The sequence below is a fragment of the Salvia hispanica genome, chromosome 3, assembly GCF_029641045.1.
Source record: "Salvia hispanica isolate PSC_SH4W2 chromosome 3, Shi_PSC_v1, whole genome shotgun sequence".
NCBI lineage: Eukaryota > Viridiplantae > Streptophyta > Magnoliopsida > Lamiales > Lamiaceae > Salvia > Salvia hispanica.
The window spans coordinates 5,486,012-5,498,718 of NC_142694.1; the positions used below are offsets into that span (position 1 = coordinate 5,486,012).

General features: G+C 38.3%; 3 protein-coding genes across 4 annotated transcripts; 2 read left to right on the forward strand and 1 right to left on the reverse strand.

Moving 5' to 3' along the window:
• Window positions 1-1,758: 1,758 nt before the first annotated feature.
• LOC125214066 (uncharacterized) lies at window positions 1,759-6,565 on the forward strand. 2 transcript variants are annotated; one of them, XM_048114937.2, is made up of 14 exons: window positions 1,760-2,211; window positions 2,313-2,521; window positions 2,620-2,690; window positions 3,315-3,403; window positions 3,605-3,655; window positions 3,990-4,085; window positions 4,176-4,252; window positions 4,372-4,570; window positions 4,852-4,926; window positions 5,170-5,420; window positions 5,498-5,567; window positions 5,635-5,730; window positions 6,094-6,172; window positions 6,246-6,565. In XM_048114937.2, the coding sequence occupies exons 1-14, from the start codon at window positions 1,912-1,914 to the stop codon at window positions 6,326-6,328; spliced, it is 1,746 nt and encodes a 581-aa protein (XP_047970894.2). In that variant the 5' UTR covers window positions 1,760-1,911; the 3' UTR covers window positions 6,329-6,565. The 2 variants fall into 2 exon arrangements, with proteins under 2 accessions (XP_047970895.2, XP_047970894.2); XM_048114938.2 differs by lacking the exon at window positions 3,605-3,655 and having other exon boundaries at window positions 1,759-2,211.
• A 150-nt stretch (window positions 6,566-6,715) lies between these two features.
• Window positions 6,716-8,029, reverse strand: MIND (septum site-determining protein (MIND)). The gene has a single exon (XM_048114940.2). The coding sequence runs from the start codon at window positions 7,887-7,889 to the stop codon at window positions 6,939-6,941; it is 951 nt and encodes a 316-aa protein (XP_047970897.1). The 5' UTR covers window positions 7,890-8,029; the 3' UTR covers window positions 6,716-6,938.
• Window positions 8,030-10,384: 2,355 nt separating this feature from the next.
• Window positions 10,385-12,645, forward strand: LOC125214849 (uncharacterized). Its single transcript, XM_048116036.2, has 2 exons — window positions 10,385-10,545; window positions 11,423-12,645. The coding sequence occupies exon 2, from the start codon at window positions 11,867-11,869 to the stop codon at window positions 12,497-12,499; it is 633 nt and encodes a 210-aa protein (XP_047971993.1). The 5' UTR covers window positions 10,385-10,545; window positions 11,423-11,866; the 3' UTR covers window positions 12,500-12,645.
• Window positions 12,646-12,707: the final 62 nt, after the last annotated feature.

The following is a 12,707-nucleotide window of genomic DNA, read 5'->3' on the forward strand; positions in this document are numbered from 1 at the left end:
GTCATGGCGTTTCTTGCGTAGCCTAAAGGGAAATAGAGTAATAGACCCTCTTGGTGGTATGGGGGTGACTGTCCCCTTTCGCCCTTCTAAACTCAGCAGTAATTACTTTTCATATAATCAATGAGTCAGAGGATCGGGTCACCAAAGTCCATATAGATAAATAAAAAATCATTATAGATACTTTTAATTAATTAAAGAAATAACCTTTTAAAATATCTATTGAAAACGAAACTCATCTCCAATATTTTGAGGAGTAATTATCTTAAAATATTTGAAGTTATAGTATTTTAGGAAAACAACTTAGCAAGAAATTTGAAACACTTTCAATACATTCTTGGCATTATTGTGTTTGGGTGGATGCATTCTTGATAAGATTAAGGACGTAAAAGCGATTGTATAATGTCCAATATGAAGATTGAGATTTTAATTATCATAAACGTCAGCAAAATAAAGATAGACGGTAGAAAGTCTCGTTCCTTGGTCAATAAATACTTTAATTAATTAATCCAACAAATTATCGCAGTGAACAATTTTAAGATTGGTGTTAAAATCTCTAAATCCTTATCCCACATCGATTGGTGATGATTCTATCTCTTCTATATAAGGATGGGTAACTCTCCCCCCTTATGAGGCCTTTTTAAGAGGTGAGTGGCTCATTTCTAATAATTAGTTGTAGCCTTGTTGGTGGCTTGGTCAATGTATATTTAAAATAATCCATAAAATTGTCACAAACAAGCAAAATAAATTGTTGGCGTTTCATGGTCGAGAAATTGCTTTCTTGACGTATTCTTTTAATCTTGCGTTCAAACTTGGCTAACAAATGAAATGGGACATGAAAATTAGATCATTCTCTTTCTTGTTAGAGCACAAACGATCTGATTTTTAAGTAACAATTAGGGATACTTTATTTATTTTTCTGTTAATAATAACTCGAAACACACTCCTAATTGTTTAACCCAATGACTTGAGTGTTATACCTATGATAAAGAGTTATGTTAAAAAATTGATTGCATATTATAATCTCTATATTATAGTTATAATTGTATTTACAAATAATTGTGTGACATGGAATAATATATTCTAGTCCCTCGTCCCAATAATTATGACATCTTTTTTAGTCATTTCAAATATTTTTATCTATTTCTTTTTTTTTATACCCGTATATATGCATATCGAGTTAAGTAAACAACACCTATAACATTCTTATTTTATTTTTGAAATATACTCCCTCCACTGTCTCTTATTAATTGTCTCATTTTGTCATTTTCGTCTATCCCTCGTTTCACTAAATCATTTCACTCACCTTTTATTATTATAAAACTAATATATAAAAGTGAGACTTATATTCCATTAGTTTTTAATTCACTTTCCTTTATACTCCCTTTGTCCCAATAGAAATGAAACGTTTTCGTTTTTGGGTTGTCCCATTAAAAATGAAATGTTTCTTAAAATAGAAATAATTTTATCTCTACTTTTCTCTCTCTTTTACTTTACTCTCTCTTCTTTAACTCACAAAACAACACTATATAAAATTCTATGTCGAAAAGCAAATGTTTCATATTTATTGAGATGAAGAGAGTATTTCTTAAAACTCGCATCGGAACCAAAGTGAACAATTAATAGTGCGTATGATATGAGTTTCATAATTGCTTTCTTCCACAACTGTGAAAAGTGTCTTTTATATTGTTTGTTTTGGAAATAAGGCCATGTGTTAAAAGCCCAAAAGAATTGTCTGTCATCCGAATTTTCAATACTCAATTAAATAAATTTCAATATGTCGTTTAATCATACTACTAGTACAAAAAACTTCAATTAAAAATTATAAATATTCAAATTAATTACTGTAATTCTTTAGCGGCAATGGGGCTGTGATTCCGTCGGCGTTTCAGAACTGGAAATTTGGCGCGGCAAATGGAGCTGCCGGCGTCGACTTTCCATCCGGAGATCCGCCGTTCCTTGGAATCTCTATCTCCGTTGGATTCATATATCTGGTGCGGCACTCCGCGGCGGGAAAGGATCGGTACATCGTCACGTCTACACCTTCCTGTTTGGAAACTTCCTCGCGGAATCTCGGCCTATGCTAATTCTCCCCACTGTATAAGTGAGGTGGTCGATTTCGAACCGCGTGGTTTTGGAAAGAAGGGGCGCATTCACTTCGTCGGAGTTGGAGGCAGTGGATTATCCGCCCTCGCTATGCTTGCGCTTAAACAAGTGATATGGATTTTGTATTTTTGTAATTTTACTTGTGTGCGTTACATAGTGTGTTTTATTTGGGGTGAAACTTACGTTTTAAACAATTGATTACTGATTAGGGCTACATGGTTAGTGGTTCGGATATAGCGTGGAGTAGCTACATGGATGCATTAAAGGAAGCAGGCGCGTCGCTGTTTGTGGGTCACTCTGAGAGAAATTTGCACTGGAATGGCGAGATATCGAGTTTTCCTCAGGCAGTTGTTGTGTCGAGTGCGATTCCACCTGAAAATGTGGAGGTTTTGATTGCCAAATCTCGTGGAGTACCAATGTGAGACATTTCATATCTGGAAAAAGAACTTACTATATTGCTTTTGGACTTTGTGCTGTATGATGTGCATGGTTAGTGAACTGCATCCTGTGTTTTAGGTACAAACGAGGTGCATGGTTGGGAAAAATTACCAAGGATTACAACTTGATTGCTGTCAGTGGGAGCCACGGTAGTTAACTTTGTTCTTGCTGCAATTAGTTAATATGAGTGCAGGGATTTTCGTGTATGTTTGAAGTGTATGACATCTAAGAAAGCCTCGATAATTGGTATTAGAGAATTCACGATAGTGAGGAGATAAATCGGATGAAATCGGATGGGGGCAAGATTCCTAAAAATAAGTCATAGTTGCCAAAATCAGTGAGATGAGAATTATATGTGGTTCTTGAAGGGCTGTGAATCAAACACCGACATCTAGTTTCTGAGGTTGTATGCACTGTTATGCAGTATGCCCAGTAATTTAATTCTTCATTTCTGAAGGGTGAGAGAGTGAACAAAACAAAACTTGTAGAGAAGCAATAAGTGATAAAAGGCAAGTCTGGAAATGAAATACTGTTTCATACTTGGTTTTAATTCTATTAACGAGGAGTATGAAAAACCATTAAACTACTGACAATGTTTTGATGAATCTCTGCACTGAATTTCTATATATGCAATATACAAGGGATAATAAAGATTATCTATGCTGATTGTCTGCCTTGACTTAGTTATGAGTGGATCTTACTTACATGGTCCTCTTTCTTTTGCGTGAGTTGGTGTTCTCTTACAAATAAAACACCATTTGTTACACTTGTAGGCAAGAGTACCACAGCGAGTATGCTCGCTTATGTATTAAAGGCCATGGGAGATGATCTGACAGCTGTCATTGGGGCACAAGTGCCGCAGGTTCTGTATTCGGTTCATGAGTAGAGCACGGATTATCTTTTATAATTTCTATATCCATGACCGTCTTAATTCTATTCATTCCCTGCATTGACTTGTGATTTGCTGATGACAAGCTTTTCATATAGCTTACAAGTAAATAGTTGTTGCATACTTTATGGGTCTCTAATTTATAGGCTGAGCCTTGATCTGATAATTCCACAGTTTTCTGGAGGTAATGTTATTTATGGGGATTCTCACAACTTCGTACTAGAGGTATGAGATGCAATTTCCTATTAAGTACATGTGGAGTTTTTCTAGTAAAACGTGATGTAGTTAGGAAAGGTTAGAACTTAGCATATATAGTTTATGCCAAAAAATGCTGTTTACTTTTGTGTCCTTTCCTTTCGGACAAAATGTACCTTCCTAAGTTCATCTGCATGAGAAACCAGCTAGATGTAATTCTATTTGCGATCTTAGTTGTAAGATATAAAAAAATCTTCTGTAAGTAGAGACTAGTTTCTTATTTCTGTGAGAACTGCAAAACACAACTTTGTCTGCACCTTGGTAATCTTGTGGCTGCTAAACTTCTTTGCTCTTTTGTATGTAGGCTGATGAATATGATGGTTGCTTCCTTGGATTATTACCTCATATAGCCATAGTAACAAATTTGGACTGGGAGCATGTGGATATATATCAAGATGAGGTTTACTGCAGTTATTTTGACAACATAATGCAAGTTATCAACATTTTTAACTTTCCCCTATTATTTTACATGATATTTTTTCCAAAGTAGGAGGCTGTCAAAGAAATTTTCAGGAAGTTCCTTGAGAGAGTAAGAACTGATGGCCACCTTATTGTTTATGGGGATAAGTATGCATCTCTGATCTTCCATCAATATCAGCTCTTCCTCTTCATGCTGTCATGATCTCACATTCATGTTTAAGCAATCATAACTAAAGTGATAACCTGCTGAGAATGAACATTTGTAGGCATGGCCAGAGCCTAGGTGCTTTTTCTATGCTGAATCACCCCATGGAGGAATCTGATGCTCCGAATTATGTGAAGAGTCTCTCTGACCAGCTATGCGCCAACAGATACAATATTACTACTTTTGGAATGTCAAGTTATAATAACTGGCAGGCTTCATCAGTTTCTCCAAACTCTCTTGGTGGTTGTGACTATCAACTGGTAGGCTTCTAATGCGTGATTCTAACAGACTTTGTTAGAGGGAGGGCAAATGGTTCTAAGCACCAATCCGTAATTTTCTGCTGAAAATTTTCTTACCATTGCTTAAATGAAAAAGGTCTTCTGGTATTGGGTTTCTCTCTGCATATTATTAGTCCATATTTGTCATGTGTGGTTCTGGAACAGTCTTTCTTTTTCCTAATACTTACTAAAATCTTGTATCTAGTTGTACCTTGAATACATCTTGATGTATCAATGATATCATTTGTCATGGTCTTTCTCAGTGTCACAATGGACATCCTGTCACTGAGATCAGCTTGCAAATACCTGGAGACCATAATGTACTTAATTCATTAGCGGTAAGAGATTCCAAGTACCAATGTGTAACATTAATTCTGTTTTCTGTTTTCTAAATATGCCTCTTTGTGTTCATTTTCTAGGGATTTCAAGTCTGTTAACTAGATCATTCATATTTCAACATTAATCTGCTTACTAATTCCAAGTATTGCCTGGAGGCTAGGTGTTGCTGTCCTTGTCAGTTTTACACTCATTTTCATGGCCCGCTTTTTTCTGAAATTTATTTCACATTTTCAAGTCTACAGGTGATTGCTGCATTAAATGCTTTATTTGGTGACGGTAGACAACTATATGAATCAATTGATAAAGTGAAGTCACATTTGAAAAACTTTAAAGGCATCTCCAGACGTTTTGAGTATATTGGCAAAATTCATGGATGTCGTATATTTGACGACTATGCTCATCATCCCACTGAGGTCCGCTGTGTTCTTCAAGCAGCAAGAAGGCTTTTTCCTTCAGAGGAGCTTTTGGTAGTTTTCCAGCCTCACACTTACAGGTCTCTATTTCGTGATGCATGAGAGTCACCAATTGTGTTTTCAGTTATAGAGCTCTTCTTAACAATGTTGTTTGCAGTCGCCTGGCAGCATTGATGAGTGAGTTCGCCTCTGCATTCAGAGAAGCAGATCAAGTCATAGTTACTGAGGTAATTAAGTGCAAATTCTGCAGTTACTATTATCAACAGGTCTGACAACTCATCTGATCCACAACAGGTCTATGCTGCCAGGGAAACTAACGTTTGGAAAATTGGCGGAGAGAATCTGGCTATGTTTGTAACTAGTCCAACATGCGATTTTATCCCATGCCTGGTATGAGTAAGCTTTTCTTTTTAGCACATTCATGAGCCTATGGCTCTGAAGCATAATTTCCTGCAACTAATCTTCATCTACAAAGCACAATTTGACAATTGGGCAAGTGCTCAAGATTGTGGAATTTCGTACAGCATTATCTTTAGTCTGAGGTAATGAGTGTTGAGCAAAAAATACTACTAGTTGTCAGTGCATGGCTTAGAGTTTAAGTCTAATCATATGTTGAGGATGATGAACATTTGTGACACCCTTATCCACGTTTAAGTGGTGTTGTAAAAGGGCATTTGAAATCATGTCAAAAATTTCCAACTACATTACTGGAGAAAATAAGTGCTGAAAACTGATCAATATAATATTTATCAGGAGAATGTAATCAGTGAGCTGGTGAATATGGTATCTGAGAACCGCCATCGTCAGCTTGTGATCTTGACACTAGGAGCGGGTGAGTAGGCTATTTTACGTGACTAAACTCTATGAAGAATATAAGGCTCCATAATGTTCGTGTGCTTTAACAGGTGATATAACTCTGGTTGGACGGAAGGTGCTCCGAGAATTGGAACAAAAGTTCAATCAGGAGTCAAGCCTGCAATTTCTGTAGAATGAAGATGCCCTTCTATGACTTACTGTTGCTGATATTCGAATTTTCCCACAGGTTTTGTTGATTGCCTTTGCAATTCACAAGATAAGATGAATACTCTAGCTGCTATAAAATACGTACATGTTTGAGATTTGCCTCCAACTGTCATTATATTTGTTGTTCTCTATAGCTTTGTGCTAACAGTTAAATGTAAGTGGCTTATGATGCTATGATACTACAAAACCATTATCCAATTAAGATGGAAACTCTAATTTGGCTAATGGATGAAAATAATACTAGTATGGAGTTGATCAAGATGGTAACACACGACTTCCCTAAGAATCAAACATAACATACCAAGGCAGAAAACCATATAGCAGAAACACAAAACGAAAACCATATAGCAGAAACACAAAACCAAGTTCTCAACTCAACAAAAATGATGTCTTGAAATAAATGTGAGAGCGAAAGAATGAAGCACATGTATAAAGAAATCAAAATCCAAAGCGATCTCTCTCACCTTTTGATCAAGATACACCCCATTGATCACTCTAAATCCTAACCAAAACTCACAAACAACGAAAACGAGGCAAACCTACACTGTACACATTCTGCAATCACTGAATTCGGTTTAGCCTCCGAAGAAAGAGAAGAAACCTCTCTTCTTGGGCTCCTCCTCCACCATCACAGCCTTCATACTGTCTTGCTCCACCAGCCTCCAGGCCGCCTGCTCGAAGGCCAACCCAGCCAACGCAGGTGGCTTGTTCAAAACCAACGGATATCCTCGGTTCGTGCTCCTGATCACCTCTGTATCCTCCGGGATCACCCCCAGCAACGGCAACCCGAGCATTTCCTGCACGTCTAAAACCGACATCATATCCTCCCCTTTGATCATATCCGTCCTCACCCTGTTCACAATCATCTTTATATCCCTAATCCCATCGCATTCCAGCAGCCCCGTCACCCTATCCGCGTCGCGGAGGCTCGTGATGTCCGGCGTCGTCACCAGCACTGCCTCATTGGCCGGCGTGATGGCGGTGATGAACCCTGCGTCGATCCCCGCGGGGCAATCGATGAGGATGAAATCGGGCGGGCCTTCTTCCCGGTTTTTGAGGGCGTCTACAAGCCAAATTAGGGCTTTTCCGCCAAACCCTAGGGGGAGTTTGGAGCGGGGCTTGGAGATGCAGAGGAGCTCGAAATTGGACCACCGCTTGTCACGGACTAGGGCTTGATCGAGGCGGCAGTCGCCGTTGAGGACCTCCACCACGGTGTAGTTGACGCGATTCTCGAGACCGAGGAGGAGGTCGAGGTTTCGGAGGCCGACGTCGGCGTCGATGGCGACGGCGGAGAAGCCGAGGCGGGCGAGGGAGAGGCCGATGTTGGCGGTGGTGGTCGTCTTGCCGACGCCGCCCTTCCCGGAGGTGATGACCACCACTCGCGGGGTGTCGCCGGCGAGCTGAGGCTTCCGGTTGTACTGGAGGAGGGCGTGGATCGGAGCTAGGGTTTTGGGCGGTTTTCTGGAGGGCCTTTTGGGGCGGAATTGGAGGGTCGAGGGCTTGGTGATTGTGTGGATGGATATCATTGTTACGATTGGCTATCGCCGGAAAATATTCCGACGGCCGCCGCCACAATGTGTGGGTGTGAGTGTGTTTATTCTAAATCGGAAATGGTGGGAGAGTGACGATTGAGCTAAAGTGGAAATCTGCTGCAGTGAGAGCTCTGCAAGAGATAACTAAATCTAGGTAATTATGTTCCTAAAACTATAATATGACCCCATAAATTGCTAATATGCTAATTTGGTGCCAAAATTTTGTTCCTAAATTTATAATATGACCCCCGTAAATTGCTAGTATGTCAATTTGGTGCCTAGTAAATTGTTGCTAGATTTACTAAATTTTGAAAAGTTTAACCTAACCTACCCCACACGTTCTACTCCTATTTTTAGCTACACATGCTAGTATTATTATTCCAAAAAGGATAACTTACCTATGTTGTAGGTCTAGTTTTTAAGTCTTTGTGTGCTAGCCAATATTAAGTTAAGATAATGTTTGGATAAAAGTCTAAATTTGGTATTTGCTATCCAAGATTTGTAATTTCGATGTCTAGCGAAATGACACTTTTAGTTGTCGAACAAAAAGTGCCTCATCTATCATTGACAATAATAGGCCATGCATATGGTGGGACTATCACAAATTGGGACAGAAGTTTAGTTCGACCTATAAAATGAACAGTGTAGATAAATTAAAATTATGTTTGTAATTATTTTAAATATGGAAGATAGGATCATCTAAAATTTAAATTTGAAGAATAACCTTGATTTTTTTTTATACAGATTATTTCATGGTAACAAAAGAAAAAGTAACATGGAGATCACAATTATTTATTTATGCTAACAAGTGTTTTATTTATGCTAACAAGTGTTATCAATTACTATTGGGTACTACAATTAAATTATCATCAAATTACGATTGTACGAAGAGGAACAACATTCAAAATGAAATTGGGCTCTGAACATACTTTGATGGTACTAAATTCAATGATTGTGACAAAAGATTTAGTTAAACATTCAAAATGAAATTGGGCTCTGAACATACTTTGATGGTACTAAATTCAATGATTGTGACAAAAGATTTAGTTAGGTAAATATTCGATTTTGTACCATTATACTCTTTTAACCAGAATATCCTAGTTTTTAGGATAATTGCATAACAAATTTCTGACCATCGAGTTTTGACATGTTGTGCGGGGTGATGCATAAATGATGGAGTTTAATCAAATTGCTGGAGAGAGGACATAAAGGGCATTATCCGAATCCAAAGATGTATCAGAAGGTGATGTAAGCTTGTTAGATCCGATGAGATTTGAAGATGTAACGTTAAATTTTGATGGTCAAAAAAAGTTGTGGGACAAAATAACCCATAACTAATCTTTCCTCGGTCTCAACTAAATTGAGTCATATTTTAGATATTTATATGTATAATTATTCTGAAGGTTGGAATTTGTTAGAGCATCCACTATAGGAGGACACTTTTTGGTGGACACTTTTTTTTTGTCCGTAGCCACTTTTTATTTGTCCACGGCCACAAAAAAAGTTTCCGCAACAATAGTGGACACTTTTGTTAGCCACATTTCACTTTATTTTTATTCTTTGTATATTTTAATTCAATTAGAATTAAAATTATCGGACTAAAAATAATTAGAAAACGAGATAATAATAAAATTAAGAAGTGCGATGAGACCAAATATTCGTTGTATTAATGGATACCGGAAAATTATACAACGATCATTTTATAAAAAAAGGATAGTATTTGTATCTCGATTCTTCCGTGCCGGGTGGATGTTCTTCTCTCCCGTGCATTTGGTATAAAATTCTGTAGAGTGAAATTGGAGGTGGAGTGAAAATGGGTGTGGAGTGAAAAACAAATTGGTGGGGTATTTATTAAAATAAGCCAAAAAATAATTAAAAAATCAAATTTTTAAAAAAAAAATAAAAAATAGGAACCGGCGACCGCCGCGCAATAGATAGGCGCGGCGGCCGCCGCGCTTCTCTCTCCTCCGGCTCGTCCTCGCCGCATTCGGGGCGATTGCCCTTCCGCCCCACCAAATCCGTCTGCCTCCGGAGCGGACGCGTCCACCGTAATAGGCCGCCGCGACTTAGCCGCGATCGGGGCGGCCGGCACGCCGCTCCTATAGTGGATGCTCTTACTATTAAATGCAATTAGAGAAAATCAAATATTTATATTTTCAGCCATCGACATTCTAATCGAGTGAAGATATCCAAGACTATAATTTCGTTTCGCTTTTCACGTCAATTTAATGAGCCAAGCAAGAAAGTTTAGTATGACGTCACATATCCGGTGCGCATCGTGGCCGTTAATCCATCAATTGACAAAGGATTGAACGGCTGAAGATCGTCGACTAGAATGAAGAGGATAGTGGGCCCGATTAAAATATTGAAAAGTCAGAAATTCTGGATCACTCTCCTTGACCGACACGTGGCAGTTTCCATCTGTTGTTCCAAAAATACCCTTCCTTCTCCTACTCATCCCCGTCTCTTCTCACCGGCAATCTCATGTGATCAGTTATTTTATCAATATCTTTTTCTCTCTCTCTCAAAACGCGACTGATTGCAGATCCAGACACACTTCAATCTTTAATTTTATCTACGGCTTTTTATTCAATTTTTATTTCCAATTGCTTTGTCGGGAGGCCTTCTTCATTCTCCTTGATTCCACCAGGTCCGCTTTATTTGTTACTAATAGTTTTGAAGAGAATTGTCGTTTTTTTCAGATTGATCTCTGAAGTTTGGTAATATGTCATGTGGGTATGTTGATCTGGGCCTGAATGATTTATTGAGCAATTGATTGAATTTCCGGCATTAGGGCTGACTGGATCGGATCGTATGTCAAATTGATGAGTTTTTTCTTATTGAATTGTGGAATTGAGTTAGGGTTTATTATTGAGTTAGGTGTATTCAGATCTGCCGATCCTTCGGAGTTGCCTAATGAGCGGCATATATTCCTGTTTTAGGGATCTGAGATTTGGGCATATGTTTCTGTTAGGCGAAACTCGAACAATTGCATAGAATGCAGAAACAATGTGTGAATCAATTGCTTAATTATTACTCAAAGTTATCTATTCGATTAAAGTTGGTTACTCATCCTAGCTTAGTTGGACATTAGTTGTTTATCATCGTTTATTTGTTTGCATGAAGGATCATTTTTGTATCGGCGTCGTTTCGAATACCAAATTGTGTGTAAATTGCACAATCCTGAAACGTTTTATCTTAGATTTCAGTATCACTTAACTGTGTGTTGTGTTTCCTTTATCCAGTCAATCTGTAGGGTTACTTATGCTAGAATCAGTATGCTTTGTAATGTTTCTTCTTTCCTGATGTTGTTTTGTGTCTCTATACTGTCAATATTTTCCTTGGCATGTTTCTCTTGATTGATTCCATGGCATTTAGTAACTAGGTATGTGCAAGATTTATGACTCTCATTTGGTAGTTATTTGAGTATTACAGTATTTAAATATATTTGTGTGTTTTCCCTTGAATTGTACATTTCTTTTTGTTAGCGGTTGTGTAAATGCTAAGGTTATTCTTGTTTATTGCAGGGGGGAAGGCCATGTGAGTTGTTTGAAACGGAAAAGATTTGGTATTAATTGAGTTACTCTTTCTAAGTGTTCTGTTAGTGGGTGGCAAAGGGAAAGGTTGAGAACAATGATGAAGTCAGGATTAATGAGTGCTTACCACTTTTCACTTCTTTTATCTCCTATTATTTCTTTTTGGGAATGTAGTGTGCGCAAGATGAGGTACTCATTCAGACCTGAGTGGGTGTAGGTGTAAGTTTTATACTGCTTTATTGTTTTCAGGTTTTTAATTTCAGTTTATTAAGTATTCAATAACATGTTTCAAAAGGAGATGAAGCATATATTGCTTAGATAATGTATACGTCATAGGGAAGTTTACTAGGGAATACAAAAGAGGAAATTCTCGAAAGAAATTAGGCTGTTAGGACAGTGTAGCAATAGGGTTTGAGTTGTGTGTGATTGGACATCATGGAAGGTGCTAAAGCCACAGCTGGTGTAAGGAAAGGCAAGAAGAAGCAGGTGAAAGATGAGATTGACCGAATTAAACAGGCTGAGAAGAAAAAGAGACGCTTGGAGAAGGCATTAGCTACTTCTGCAGCCATCCGTTCTGAGCTAGAAAAGAAGAAACAGAGAAAGAAAGAAGAACAGGAAAGACTTGACGAAGAAGGTGCTGCCATAGCAGAGGCGGTTGCTCTGCATGTCCTACTTGGCGAAGACTCAGATGATTCGAGTAAACTAATGTTGGAGAAGGATGAGGGGCTGGCCTCGTGGGATCATGCTAATAACATGGACATCATTGTTGGGAGACACTCTTTGGTTCCTTACCAAGATCTCCCTAAGTGTTCCCTTGAAAATATTGGATTGGTTTCTGATGCTCATAGATATGGGCGCGTGTGGAGTCACTGGGGTAACTCTAACCTGATGGTCTCATCTGATCATCGTTTTGGAAGAGACGTCTACCCTCAATATTTTGCTGAACAGGGATGGGGCTCCGTGGGTTTATCTGCTGGTCATCTTGCTGCTCAGGCCGTTTCGTCACTTAAAATAGCTGACGATGCACATGTGGATGCTTATATGTTCAACCAGATGCTAAGAGGGTGAAAAGGTGCAAAAAAGATCCGAGAGGATCGGTCAAGTTGTGCAAGCACTAGGTTCTGTTTTTTCAATAATTTTCTGTACATACATGTGGAGTGAGCTCGGCTGTCCTTTTTATAAGATATCATATTTTGTATCGTCACATTTTCATACTTTCGGCTTTCATATTTTACTGTTTCTGTTATACCTGAAAATTTCCCAAGCAAACAAATTC

What these genes read in the sequence shown, in the direction of transcription:
- LOC125214066 (XM_048114937.2), top strand. Translation starts at nt 1,912, where the DNA reads ATGGAGCTGCCGGCGTCGACTTTCCATCCGGAGATCCGCCGTTCCTTG. An exon ending in AAATCTCGTGGAGTACCAAT is followed by an intron (nt 2,522 to 2,619) that starts GTGAGACATTTC and finishes CCTGTGTTTTAG; the next exon opens with GTACAAACGAGGTGCATGGT. An exon ending in TTCCAGCCTCACACTTACAG is followed by an intron (nt 5,421 to 5,497) that starts GTCTCTATTTCG and finishes TGTTGTTTGCAG; the next exon opens with TCGCCTGGCAGCATTGATGA.
- LOC125214849 (XM_048116036.2), top strand. Translation starts at nt 11,867, where the DNA reads ATGGAAGGTGCTAAAGCCACAGCTGGTGTAAGGAAAGGCAAGAAGAAG.
- MIND (XM_048114940.2), bottom strand. Translation starts at nt 7,889, where the DNA reads ATGATATCCATCCACACAATCACCAAGCCCTCGACCCTCCAATTCCGC.